This window comes from Lipophrys pholis (assembly GCF_963383615.2).
Source record: "Lipophrys pholis genome assembly, chromosome: 5".
Classification (NCBI taxonomy): domain Eukaryota; kingdom Metazoa; phylum Chordata; class Actinopteri; order Blenniiformes; family Blenniidae; genus Lipophrys; species Lipophrys pholis.
The window spans coordinates 3,547,144-3,561,464 of record NC_137628.1 but is presented as its reverse complement, the minus strand read 5'-3'; the positions used below and the strand labels follow the sequence as shown (position 1 = coordinate 3,561,464).

General features: G+C 42.2%; 2 protein-coding genes across 4 annotated transcripts; one reads left to right on the top strand and one right to left on the bottom strand.

Annotated features, from left to right (window-relative positions):
- The first annotated feature begins 1,322 nt into the window (after positions 1–1,322).
- pi4k2a (phosphatidylinositol 4-kinase type 2 alpha) lies at positions 1,323–8,803 on the top strand. Its single transcript, XM_080462905.1, has 9 exons — positions 1,323–1,825; positions 4,075–4,275; positions 4,370–4,501; positions 5,893–6,046; positions 6,125–6,186; positions 6,609–6,708; positions 6,832–6,965; positions 7,428–7,487; positions 7,660–8,803. Exons 1-9 carry the CDS (start codon positions 1,487–1,489, stop codon positions 7,819–7,821), a joined length of 1,344 nt encoding a protein of 447 aa, XP_080319031.1. The 5' UTR covers positions 1,323–1,486; the 3' UTR covers positions 7,822–8,803.
- Positions 8,804–8,894: 91 nt separating this feature from the next.
- Positions 8,895–12,713, bottom strand: avpi1 (arginine vasopressin induced 1). Of its 3 annotated transcripts, none has more exons than XM_080463068.1 (3): positions 12,525–12,713; positions 11,321–11,721; positions 8,895–9,816 (listed from the first exon to the last, which is right to left on the bottom strand). In XM_080463068.1, the coding sequence occupies exons 2-3, from the start codon at positions 11,686–11,688 to the stop codon at positions 9,615–9,617; spliced, it is 570 nt and encodes a 189-aa protein (XP_080319194.1). In that variant the 5' UTR covers positions 11,689–11,721; positions 12,525–12,713; the 3' UTR covers positions 8,895–9,614. The 3 variants fall into 3 exon arrangements, with proteins under 3 accessions (XP_080319194.1, XP_080319195.1, XP_080319196.1); XM_080463069.1 differs by having other exon boundaries at positions 8,909–9,816; positions 11,321–11,792; positions 12,525–12,711; XM_080463070.1 differs by having other exon boundaries at positions 8,909–9,816; positions 11,898–12,540.
- Between the last annotated feature and the right edge of the window lie 1,608 nt (positions 12,714–14,321).

Below are 14,321 nucleotides of genomic sequence, written 5' to 3'. Positions count from 1 at the left end.
GCGGAGGGAGGATGGGTGATGCGCAAAGACGCACGTCCACACGCCCAGCAGCGCATCACAGACAGGAAACATGCCCCAAAACAGGCCAGTAGCACATGTTCTGGAAGCAGGGCAGCCCACACTTACTTCTCCTTCAGACTATAATGATGATTATCTTTACATTAAAACCATTGTTACAGACTTTTTAATGGACAATTGTGGAGCGTTTGAACGTTTTATTGTATAGAACTGTTATCATATTTGTTTCAGTGGTCTTTAATTCACTTCTCAGATCCCTGTTACCCCCTTCCAACTATCTGATGCATGTGAGGTTAATTGGTGATTCTAAATTGCCCCTAAATGTGAACGTGAGTGTGTGTTTGTGTGTGTGTGTGTAGTTGTCTCTGTGTTTGCCCTGTGATGGACGTGCAAACTGTGCAAAGTGTGTCTTCATCCACTGCTCATTGGAAGCTGGGTTTGGTTCCAGCGTCCCGTGACTCTGTACAGCGGTATAGAGGATGTATGGATGGTTATTTCTAGTGACACTGACTTGTTGAAATCAAAACAAACAAGTCCTTGAATACAATTATGTGTCATAAGATGGAAGCACACAGACAAAAGGTTGTCTAATATTGGAAAAGTGTGGCTGGCTGCACCGGCTATGGAAACAGGTAGATGTGATGTGTCTTGGATTTTTCACTGTAACCTCCACTGTGACATTAACTACCAGGATGTTTCATCGGAGGGTCGTTCAAATATATATAAAAGCCATATACATACACACCCCCAGGTTTATTAATGCATTTCATGGTTTTTTGAGTAAAACCTATACAACATGCACAAGTAAAACACCAACATAAGCTGGCAATATTGTTGTTGTCTTTTTGCATGGATTCTATTATGCTATGTGAATATTGCTATTGCACCACCTGGGCCTTGCTGTGTGGAGTTTGCATGTCTTGCCCATGTGTATGGGTGGTTTCCTCCCATAGTCCAAAAACATGTGAGGTTAATTGGTGACCCTAAAATGTGAGTCTGTCTCATGATTGTCATTGGTTACTCAGAATTCTCAGACTTTGAAGTCAGAATAAAACATTTTTGGTAGAGTTGTTATTTTTTTGGGGGGGGGGCTCTGATCCTCTTCAGTATAATCGAAATCTTGCCTCATTGTAAAGTTTACTGACCGATTCTTCCGGATACAACTGATTCGGTTGAACGTGCTCTCACGTGTTCTCTGTCGGCGGATTGATTGTGTCCAATCAGCACTGGAGCTGAGGTTGTTGACAGACAGATTCGAACGCTGATTGGCCACAAATGAAAATAGTCAATAAGTCCCGCCTCTTCCCGGAAGCTGACGGTCATCTGACTTGTTTCCTTGTTAGCTGCTCCGAGTGCTAACAGACTAAACAACGTCCCACTTTTCTCCCCCTCTCCTACCTACTCCTTATTCCCTCTTCTCTATCTTCCCTGCAGGAGTTATACCAACTCCTCCTCCTCCTCTGCGGCCATGGACGAGACAAGTCCGCTTGTCTCTCCGCTCCGGAACTCCGTGGATTTCGGCTACTGCCCCACGGAGCCCCCCAGCCCCCGGGGCGCGTTTGGAAGTACGCCGGGCTCGGTGGTGCGCATCCCGGCCGGCAGCCCGGGGCGCAGCCGGGAGAGACAGCCGCTCCTGGATCGGGATCGTGGAAACCCACCGCGGGAGCCCCACCGGAACGAGTTCCCGGAGGATCCCGAGTTCAGAGAGATCATCCGAAAGGCCGAGCGAGCCATAGAGGAAGGGATCTACCCGGAGAGGATCTACCAGGGCTCCAGTGGAAGCTACTTCGTCAAAGACTCCCAGGGGGTAAGAAAACCAGCAGCTGGTGCATCGGCTGCTCTCTCACAGCTGCGTCCCCACACAGGTCCCTTTGACCGAGTCCCGAAACCTCCAGTGTTGATTTTTGATAACAGTGTCGGGGCTACCAGGGAAAGGCCTCCTCTAAGCAGCCTGCGATGACTTGGCAGAAGGACTGCAGACATGCCAACATGAACCCTGGACAACACGTTTCCCATTATTCCCATTACAGGAGACACAAAACAAAACTCTGTCAGAAGTTATACACGTGTCTCCTGTTTGTCAGTGCATGTGAACTAATAGGCCCAGTCGACAGTGTGCCAACACGAAGGCAGCAAGTGTTGAATAGAATATTTTGCCTGGACTTTTCTGGAAAAAAAATGTCTAAAGTATAAAAGAAACTGTTCTAGACAAACTTGACCAGAGGTGGGGGGATTGATGGTTTCCATCAAAGGCTTTATCTTTAGTGAAAACAAACCTTTACAATACTAACACTGCCATTGTCTACTTTTATACCAGTTTTCAAAGTTCTGGATTATGGAGTTGTTTAAAGAGAGAATACTTGGATAAATCCAATTCAAACTAAATAAATGAATAAAGCTGGACTACAACCAGGAAGGGACTTGTGTTAAAATAGTTTCAGAGGTTACTGATCTCCTGGTGCAGATTATTCCTCCAGGACCTCGAGGTCCTGACGACAAATGCTCTGTTCACTTTGTTTCACAGCTGGACTCCAGTTCAAGTAACGCAGCTTGTAATTCGTGGAGTTATGAAGACCATTGATTGGAATGTGAGGAATACCGAAAGAATGCAGTGTAAATAAACCTAAAATAGGTTTGCAGCTTCAAATACCGTACTGATGATGATTCTGATACTGTCAGATTGCTGAACACAAACAGATCTTCTCCAGCTTGAAGGAGCTGAAGCAGCGCTGCTGCATAGAATCTGAAAGTACCATAGTCTCGATGTGCCAAGCTCATGGACATAGTTCAGTAGACTTGCAGCTGTCAATGTTGATAAGGTGAACTTACGAAGGGTTTACCTTGGAGGTAAATAAATATCCATGTACAACTTATGATTGTTTGTTTAAAAGAAGCTTTTAACTTCACCTCTGCAACTTCAGTGAGACTACAAACTATCATTTGAATGTTGTTTATGTTAGCTGGTGTTAACTTTGAATTGAAATATACTTTGACTAAACTGTTCCATGTCTAATCGAGTTGCTGATCACGAATGCCTGGTTTGTTGCAGTAACACTGGTACAAACTGATGTACAGTCAAGATGAATTAGTGAGTCATCACAGGATCGTTTCTTTCAGCTCAGACAAAGCGTGACAGTAAACATTGATCGACACAGCTGGAGCAAATAGGAAAAGACTTGAGTAACTCTATCCTATATGTTGATGTCAAAAAAAAAAAAAAGTTGTCTTTGGACTTTGAGTGAAAAGTCTTCACTTAAGATTGATTGAATATTTTCAAAATGTGTTGTTCTTCACCTCTCAACAGATTGCACCGTATGAAAAAGTATTCTCGGCTGAATGTGAGAAGTTTTTATCCAGCGACCTGCTTCCCTCGACCCCCACCTTTCTTGAGTTAGTCACCACCATGCTTAGTAGTCATGTGCTCACTCCCTGTGAGGATATAATTCTCCTCCATGACCAAGTTTTGTGTGTGTGTGTGTGTGTGTGTGTGTGTGTGTGTGTGTGTGTGTGTGTGTGTGTGTGTGTGTGTGTGTGTGTGTGTGTGTGTGTGTGTGTGTGTGTGTGTGTGTGTGTGTGTGTGTGTGTGTGTGTGTGTGTGTGTGTGTGTGTGTGTGTGTGTGTGTGTGTGTGTGTGTGTGTGTGTGGCGTAATGTGACATGTGATTTCTATAACCAACTCATCGTATTGCCTTGTATTTTATCTATTAGGCTCCTTTTTATTGCTTTGCTGTGACCTCTGAGGAAAGTTTAAGGTTCAAGGTTTTATCCGGAGCATCTGGCTTGTGCACAGTTTCAGTTTGAATCTTGAACAGTTTTCACACTAAAAGTAGAATTTAAACCTCTCCCGTGATACTTTCTACTGTTCCCTCCTTGCATTGTCAGATCTTGAGGTATTTCCAACTACACAAAGGAAGATATTGTTCTTGGATATTTATCCCAGACACAACCAAACCTTTGTTTCTCTCATTCTGTTCCTAAAATGTTCCTTTTTTAATGAACATCTTCAGCTGCCTTGTATTCCCACTTATGTTTTTTTTTTGTGTTTTTTTTTTTGCAGAAGATCATCGGAGTGTTCAAACCTAAAAATGAAGAACCCTATGGTCAGCTGAATCCCAAGTGGACTAAGTGGCTCCAGAAGCTGTGCTGTCCCTGCTGTTTCGGTCGGGACTGTTTGGTCCTGAATCAGGGTTACCTCTCTGAGGCCGGGGCGAGTCTGGTGGATCAGAAGCTGGAGCTTAACATCGTCCCCAGGACCAAGGTAGAGATGAGCGCCGCGCTGCTTTGGCTTTTACAAAAGCACAATATTACTTTAGGAGATATTCTTCTTTTCTAAAGCAAAATTCCTGCTTCAGGTGGTGTATTTGGCAAGTGAAACGTTCAACTACAGCGCCATAGACCGGGTCAAATCGCGAGGAAAAAGGTTAGCCCTAGAGAAGGTGCCGAAAGTGGGTCAGCGATTCCACAGGATTGGACTGCCACCCAAGGTAATTTCATAATAATCCAATTATTTTATTAAGTTAGTATTTTTAATAAAAAAAATTTAATGTATGAAATGCAAACTGTTACGATTCTACCAGCTACTTCTTGAATTTGACCAAAGTTTTCGATAATGTATGCTGACTTCAAACTGTAGTAATTGGCCTTTTTTTTATGGTTAACTTGTAGCATCAGTATCTGCACTTAAAGTATAAAGTAGGCCAAAAAATATTGTGACATTGCGCCCTGTTAAAGCTCACAGGGTTTGTTCAGCAGCTGTTGTGCCCTCTCACGTCGTTTCATTAAAAAAAGACAACAAAGAAACAGCAAGTGTATTTTGTGTGAGGGCTTTTAGGTGGTGTTGAACTGGTGCTTCTACTAGATTTGAATCTAAACGGGGTAGTTAATGTTTCCAGAATAAAACCAAAAATATGTAAACACAACACAATGTATGTTGGATTTATGTGGTGGGACACCAGCAAAAAACTAAAGCATCCAACCACCAGGATGACTTCCTCCACCTTTCACAGTAATAATGTGTTCGAACAGGGCTGACGGCGATAAGCCCCGTGGTCCCAAACCGGCCTGCAAGAGGCTCCAATCCGGCCCGACAAACCATCGAGCAAATGGTTAAATATTTCAAAGAAAACATTGATTTTTTTTTTTTTTTAATGTATAAACAAAAACAATTCTTAAGAGAAGAGGACACAGCACTGATCCAAGCTGAGATGTCAGTGATGCTGCCATGAAAGGTAGCACATTAGCATTAGCCTCAAAGCCATGACGTCAGGGTGAGTTTGTAAAAACATGTATTATGCAACCGAGATAGAAGTTTTTGAGTCAGTTCACTGCATTTTGCACCAGAAAGCCTCGTTAAAATTGGCTTTATGCTGACATTGTAGTAATTTGGGGTTTTGTGAAAGTATAGACATTTTAATCACACATATGCTGCTCCACAAACCTTAAAGTTTAAATTTAAAGGTTATTATGACACTATTTTATCCATTCTTACCCACTCAAGATGAAACTGGGCTGCACGTGGAACTTGAAATAAAATGTGTTTGACATCCCCGCATTAGAAGGAAACCTCAGAAGGATTATTCTGAAATCTGTGCTGTCCTTTGTATGTTTTGTTAAGAAGTGCTCAGCTGCTGTCAGACTTCAATGAAGCTCCAATTGAATCACATTAGAGTTTGCGTGAGAGCTTGTTTGATCATCTGCACAGTTGAAACGGCTTCACACTTTCACAAGACTACTTCAACACATCATTCACATCAAGGTGTATTATATCAGGGCCAAACCTGCCAAATCCGAACACACGATTAAAGGAGATGTTGAAAGAATTGTCAGACAATCCATCCACGATGTATCTCAATATTTCATGTTTGAATTCCACCAGGTTGGCTCCTTCCAGCTTTTTGTTGATGGCTACAAGGATGCAGATTTCTGGTTGCGGAAGTTTGAAGCAGAACCTTTGCCTGAAAATACCAACCGTCAACTCCAGCTGCAGTTCGAGCGGCTTGTGGTCCTTGACTACATCATCAGAAACACAGGCACGACATTTTATTTTACTGGCCGTGTTGCAGACTATAGACCTTGATTTTTATTGTCTGAATTGAATTCTCTGTTAGACAGAGGAAATGACAACTGGCTGCTGAAGTATGACTGTCCCATGGATGCTGTTGGTAATCGGGTGAGTAACACGTGCACAGTCCATCTGTCCGTGTTTGATTTCACTCTATTCAACCTTGGGTACCGTGACTTCGGAGCCAGTCAGGCTGACGGAGGGCACAGGATTACACCTTGGACAGGTTAAACACGGAGAGACGGCCAATCTCAGACACACAGTGACATCTACAGACAGTTTTTGGGAACTTTAAGATCTAATCACAAAAGATCTGTTTTACCGTTGAAAGTGAAACGTTAAATAAAGCACAGGTCTGTTCGTGATGGCAGGATTCCTTCTTAATGACATTTTGTGTGCTTGCTCATAGTTCATGAACTGCCCCATGTCTGAAACCTTCATTACCGTTTGTTTCTCTGTCAAGTCAACATGTCTACCATGGAAAGCTGTATTGATGAGTTTATGTGTATGTAACACCTTTTTCTCTCCAGGACACAGACTGGGTTGTAGTAAAGGATCCCATCATAAAGTTGGCAGCTATCGACAACGGCCTCGCCTTCCCCCTCAAACACCCCGACTCCTGGAGAGCTTGTAAGCAGGGACACCTATATATTTTCTACGTACACGTTTGTTTGTTTTTTTGAATTGATTGATCACAACAAAGAGTACAGTTTTTTTACAAGTAATGTGCCAACTGTCATTGTCAATCACCAGACCCCTTCTACTGGGCATGGCTGTCCCAGGCCAAAGTACCATTCTCCCAGGAAGTCAAAGAGCTAGTCCTACCCAAACTCGCGGACCCAAATTTCATCAAAGATCTGGAAGAGGACCTCTACGAGCTGTTTAAGGCAAGCGGAACTGATATCAACATCTTAGAAATAGTAACTTACATGATTAATAGGATGTAAGAAGAAAACCAAACGAGCCAACATATCAACTGTTACTTTTATTACCATGAAGTTTTTAAGATAGTATTGAGACTGTGAAGTCATATACAATGTGTTGTACCTTTTTCCATGTCATTCCTCCACAGTGAGCGCGGCTGATTTGAGCATATTGCTTGTGAACTGTTGGTGTTGTAGCGCCTCTGTTTCAGAATCAAACAGAAATACAAAGTTTCCAGTTCTCCATCTCAGGACAGAACAATGTTTCAGCCTTTCCAGGATAAACTCAGCTGGGAGCAGGAAGGGACAAAGTCTGCAGCATATCCTGCCTGTATCTCCGTTCTGTATGGCTCTGGGTGAATGAAAGGAACTGAGCTGTGGTTGAGAACATGTACTAACAGGTCTATTCTCTACGATATCTTACAGAAAGATCCCGGGTTCGACAGGGGACAGTTTCATAAACAAGTAGCAGTCATGAGGGGTCAGGTGAGGGTTGTTTTGTCCCCCCCCCCCCCCCCCCCCTCTTCTAACATCCAGATAGAGATCATACTAAAAACCTAAACTCTGTGACCTATTATTCCACATTTGAACATACAAGTGCCCCCTTTCCCTCTTCAGTTATTTTGTTTTGATGTACTTCTCTCTCTTAACCATTCAGATCCTGAACCTGTGCCAAGCCCTGAAAGATGGCAAAACACCCCTACAGTTGGTCCAGATGCCCCCCGTAATCGTTGAAACAGCCAGAGCACCTCAGAGAGCAAACAGTGAGTCCTACACGCAGAGTTTCCAGAGCAGAAGACCTTTCTTCACCTGGTGGTGAGGCGGAGCGACGGAAGAAGAGCAGCAGGAAGCTGGATGGAGGAGACGAGGTGGACGAGGAGGCAGAATCTGAGAGCTCAGCTTTTTGTCCCGGAAATGGAAGTATTTCCTCCACTCCTTCTGGATATTTTTGATGTCAGAGAGCGAGTCAGTGGGTGTACAGACGAAGACAAAAAGAGGAAGTATTTGGCAACAGATCTCCCCTGTCTGCTTCTGTGCCTTGTGTGGATGTCAGTGAGTGATGAAGACTCTTTATCCTCCTTAAGTGATTTCAGTGAGATATGGGACTTGCCCACACACAAATGCACGCCAGTCAGAAGCCTCTCACATGCTTGTTTTTGGATGAACAGAGTTGCATTCCATGTATGTATGTATGTTTTTGTTTTTTCTTTCCATACCTCTCTGCCTTTTAACATTTACATGCATATTTCTCCCCTGCAGTCAAAAGCCCGGGGCTGGAAAAAAAGCGGTGTCACGAGATCAGCATTGTATTTTTTTTAACTATAAGAAAAGTGCTCATTGTGGTTAAGTCTTACAAATTCAGGAAAACTGAGAGGTGTGTGTGTGTGTGTGCGCGCGCTTTTACGCACCGGACAGAAAGCGTGTGAACTGGTTTCACCTCACTCGCTGCTCCTCTGAGTGGGAGCTGCAGGACCTCGGGGGCGGTGATGAAGAGCAGAGGTACTTTTGAGTTAAACTGTGAGCAAGTATGGCAGACCTGCCTAAATCGTCTTCTCCCACTGATGAGTTGGATCATTAGAGATGAAGACCGAGGGAGACTGGCGTTTGCTCTTCAAATACCTTCGGTTTGTCTCGGCCATATTGATTTCTATTAATTCTCTGGCTCGTGGGTGGACCTACGTAAACCAAGAAGCAACTTCCTGCTGTACTGAACTGACATGAAAAGTATTGTGACAATGCACTGTATAATATGTATGTAATATTTAATGAGATTATAATTAAAAACATATTCCCATTAATAGAAATGATCTGAGTGTATTGTCTCTTTATGCTGGGTTTATAGGTACAACTTCAAGTAATTTTGGAAGAAAAAAAAGTTAACTGATACTCATACAATTTTTGAAAGCAGTAAGTTTTTATTTTCAGTAATCCATATTTCAGTCTTTCCTAATATGGTGATGAAGCATAAGATTTTACTCCATTCTAACCATTTTTAATTCATTTCTTAGTGCACAGTGAGCCAATATCACACAGCAGCATAGAATGCATCTTACTGGTTCTGATAATGGAACAGGTGCAGGTAAATACTAATTTAGTCCCAAATGAACATTTCCACTTGAATCAATCTGTTTATGCAAAGCACAAAAAGGAAATAACAGCTGATGTCAGTTTGATGCCAAATGTGCTTATTGGCACTACTACTCCATTTCAAGACTCCTAACTTTTCTTTTCCTTGAGATGTTCTTAAAATCCTCAAAGCATGTGATGTGAAGTGGTGAGTTCTGGCCACAATAAAAAACAGGAGAGAAATGAAGCAGGAAGCCTTTCATGTGTGCTCTTATCCCATTTATTGTGAAGATCAGACTGAATTACTGTAAATCAATATTCCAATTGCTCAACTTATGTCTATTTCCATCAATCTGGATAAAATCGGTCTTTGTCAAACAATCCATGAAGTTATTTGAATTAACCCGAGTTGCTAGTAAACGTCTCTCACATGATTTTAGCAAAGTTTAAGAGTGTGTCACAGGTTGATTACACAATACCAGAAGCTCCAAACACTTTAAACTCGTTTTCTGATGACTTTCTTGCATGTTGCCGTCTCCAGTTCTGTTAATGGAGGATGCGGTGAAGGTAGCGCTCAGAGTCTCTGGCTCCCTCCAGCTTTGCAACTCCTAACCTCCAGGCTGATGGCTTGAGGGGATTTTGGTACTCGGACATGGTTTCCTCAGATCGCAGCCGAAATTCTCCAGGACTGGAAGCTGAGTCGGCTTCTTCATCTTCAAAAGTACAGCCTGATAACGGCTCCTCAAACCTGAAGACAAAAACATTCAGGGTGAGAAAAACAGCAGCCGACCGGCATGTTTTGTTGTCAGATGGGTTTTTTTATTTGAGAAACTAAAATGTCCTATAGAGCCGTGATATTGTTTTTTCTTGGAAAATCACTTCTAAAAGACAAACTGACTCCATGAAGTAAGAATTAAAAAAAAAAAAGAAGCCATAATCATCCTTTATTCTGGGGGGGAATTAAACAATCATTCTGGAAGTGAATATTGGAGGTTTGGTGTAAATCAATTGATGAGATTTCTTAATGATAGTGAAACAATTTAAAAGCCAGTCCTGAGTTCTCACTGACCACCAGTAGCAGTGGAGACGTGAAACAAAGTGCTGAGCAGCAGACAGCTTTTTACTTCTCCGTCACACTCCAACAAGGATAATTTCATCTTCCTGAGGAATGTGGAGAGAAAAACCGGACGGTGGTGCGTGTACATTTGTATCTTTGTGAGAACTGCTTTCAGCTTCATGCCAGTGGGATGAGGACATTTAAACGTAGTAAAGGTATTTCAACTTCTTTCTAAAAAGTTTGTTTTTGGTTCAGGATGAGGATCAAGGTTGCGATTAAGCACTTAGTTAAGGTTTGGGTGAAGGGAAAGGAAATGTCCTCAGAAGTGCAGCAATACAAACATGTGTGTGTGTGTGTGTGTCTGTAGTGAAATGAAGAGAGGACAGAGTCCCCTGAGGTCATAATGAGTTTGTTAGGCACGTGACAATTCACACATCACATTTCAACACAGGGACTCTGGCATCCGTAAGACTTTCAAACAAATGATGAACTTTAATACATCTGTTTTGGCCTCCTGGTATTTAGACTCACAGTGATGATATCCCCCTTTTAACTGTGGCTTGAGCTGCTTTTCAGTGTGGAGTGAGTGCATTGTTCTTATGTGTTATCTCAACAAATACTGTCCAAGTTACAAAAAAATAAACAAGCTAATTTGACCATTTTTTTTTCATATTGAGAAAAGAGGCACAATGGGAGTGTTTGCTCAGTGTAAAGGAACAGTGCAGACATTACAAGCCAAGGAATACTACCAAACAAGAGCAATAATAGTCCCTCATTTTTAATCATGAATACAAACATCTTGACACAATATAAGCTTCTTTTTTTTTTTTTTTTTTTTTTAACTCAGAGGAGTTCAAAAGAAAAGCAGATGAAGGATGTGGACACATTTCAGTAATGAGAATTCACCATATTATTTGTTAAATGATTATGAAAATTATCATTGTGTGTGTGTGTGTGTGTGTGTGTGTGTGTGTGTGTGTGTGTGTGTGTGTGTGTGTGTGTGTGTGTGTGTGTGTGTGTGTGTGTGTGTGTGTGTGTGTGTGTGTGTGTGTGTGTGTGTGTGTGTGTGTGTGTGTGTGTGTGTGATAATGCAAAGTGCTTTGGGACTGCTTAAGTGTTGATGAAGTCTTTTCTGTTCAGCTCCACACCAGAGGGATAAAGATGTTTCAGTATTCTCTACAGTCACTGAGCTCACCTGAGATACCCAGCTGCTTTGAGCCACTTGTGGTCTTTGTGTCCCTCCACTCTGATTCCTGCTTTATTCCTCGCTCTGACTCTCAGCCCGACCAAAGCCTGAGCCAGCATGGCTTCCTCCTCCTCCTCGTTGTCCTCCTTTTCCTCCCCTGCTCCCTCCGTGTCTGTATCCATCCCTCGCCACACCAGCTTGGCCCGGTGTTCAGCGTCTCTGTCCCCTGCTGATCTGAACAGCTTGTGGAGCTGATGCAGGTTCACTCCTGTGAAAATGTTAGAGCACCCAGACTTCCTGCTCCGTCGACTGAAAAGCTTTGGAGTCGGTCGACAGTCCTCAACCTCAGCAGAGCTGGAAGCCAGGACCTCAGACATGTTGAATGGCTGTCGAGTTTTCAGTTTCTTTTCCTTTATATGATGAAAAAGGAATAATTCAAAGAAGAGAGTCTCAGAGGGAAGGGTAGCTGAAAGAAAGACAGCTTTGACAAAGAGGTCAAACTGGTCAGACCAAAGATAACAAGATCAACCACAAGCAAATGCTTCAGTCAGGAGACACATTTCCATGGACCAAAAAGCCTGGTTACCTCAGATACCCCTCCCTGTGGTTGTTGGGTTCAGCTGGGAAACACAGCACTCATGCACAAACACTTGAACAAAGTTAGAAGAAGCATTTCTCAGTATTGCCTCAGTGAACCAGTTTAGCTTCATGATGTCAGTCAGTGAACAGTCAGAAATTGGAATTCAGTTGATCGTATCATAACATAATTGAAAATTTGAGAAGTAAAACGTGGAATTTATACATTTTGCTTTGAGGTGTAAAAATCGACTAATCAAGTTGTGTTTCAGCTTCATGTATTTTGTTTGCAGACAAATGTCCAAGTGTTACTTTACAAAGTCCATATTAAGTTTATTTTATCAGTTCTGTCACACAGACGCTTTTAAAAAAGCCACCAGAGCCTCGACAGTTTTCACACACACACTACAAAGCTCGATCAGCAGATAGAAGTCTTGCATTGATCAGTATCGACTGAAACGACATTCTCTCCTCAAAGTCCAAATCCTCCTGCTTCAGAAGTTTTTTTCCATCACAACTAAAATCATGTATTTCCTCGTTAAGCCCTTCAGACACGATCCTGGCCTGTTCTTCATCGACCTTCTGCTGAAGAAACATCAGATCACTTGTAGGAAGGGGACATAAGCGGAGCACGTACCTCTGTGTTTGTAGTCTGAGACAGAATCTGACCGCTCTTTGTCACATGCAGGCAGACAACCTGATTATTGATCCAGTATCCAGACAACAACCTTCACAGCCACTAATACCAGGCCGACCCACTTGCAGCCAGTGCGTCAATGCGCACACTCCTGCAGAGCACACACAGGCAGCAGCCTAATCAAAGAGTAATCCATGAACAAAGCCTTTGCTTAAGTGCTAATCTGAAAATAAGAGCTCCCGTCTGTAAATAGAAAGAGAGAAAACACAGTCAGAATGAAAGAGCACTGGATGGTTTTTATTTGCTGTGAGTGCCTTTAGTTGCACTATGAAGTAGAAGTTAACTACTTGGAAACACAAACAAAGGCTTTTCACAGCCGTTGTGCGTTCTTCAAAATCTCTTCCATCAGGATCAATCATCTGCTTTTCTCCCGCAGCCCCTGAAGGCCTGATGAGCCTCAGGTGTTTCTGCTTTGTAACCTTTAAAGAGGCTCCTCCTTCACTTCTTTCACATTTTGTTCCTCTTGTTTTTCCTCCAGATGCAGACATGACCTGGTTTTTGTCTCAGCTGCAGAGGACTGGACGGATTTGTCCTCCTCCGTGGACAGGAGTTCAACAAGCGGCCCCCTACATCCGAGGAAAACTGCCCAAAGACAAAATAGGTGCTCTGGTAGGAGCAACGCATGTTTAGTGTTATATGAAAGTACAATGGAGGCTGGAAAATGTCATGAACTTCATTTCTTTTAATGAGAATGTTTTACTGTAGGAGTCAATGTTCGTCCTGACCGTGATGACTCTTTCCATCCTTGGACCATCTGGTTGGATCCTGTCCCATTTGGAAGATTACAAATCCCGCAGTGACTGACTGAAGCTCCGGTGCACCCGTTACAATGAGTCCAATTCATTTGGTCTATTAAATGGGAATGTAATGAATTAACTTTGCATAAAAACAAACCTCAGCTTCTCAGTATGTTGTCTGTATTTCTAAATATCCGAGTTGTTGAAGTGCGTTGTTGAGACTTTGATTTAACCTTTTATCAGGCAAGTGAACATTTGTTAATTTCTTCCAGCATGGGATTCAAGGTTCTACCTCGTGTTGCTCAATTTGGAAAATTAGAACACTTTTTCCTTAGTCACACATACTTTGTATTTTGCTCCTATGCCTTGACTAAATAGTTCAGACTTACTATAAAACATGGAAATACAAATTGTATACAACTGCAAAATATTTTTGTGCAAGCAGGTCACAGTTTCACACAAACCTGCTTTACCTTAATTAACCATGTTCTTTTGGGTGGTATTACTAACGCTATCATACAAGAATGAAATCATCTATTTTTACCTACTTTCAAAAAATGAATATGATTGGGACACCTAATTTTATAAAGCTTGAGGGTTGAGTCTTTAAATAGCCCATAAGGGTTTTGATTTCTAGACTGAGCTCCCACAATGTAGTTTAAAGTTTACATACATCTCAGTTTAACTTCGGTTTGACTGGATGAGTAAAGAGGACCAAAAAATTGGTGACCTTTTAAAGTTGGTCCAAAAGATGCTAAATCATTCCTGAAATGTTCACACTTTTACAGTATTTTCTTAAGGTACCTTGGTACTCTTCACATTAATGAGGCAAGACCCAACAAAACGCAGTACTACATGTTCTCACAAATCATGTCCATGGTATAGCTTTGGGGGTTGACACTCTTTCCTCATAGTGAGATCCCCAGTTAAAGCTCATAAACACAGTATTTGTGTGGTATGAATGAATTTATATAGATAGTGTAAATGTTTATCTTATCAA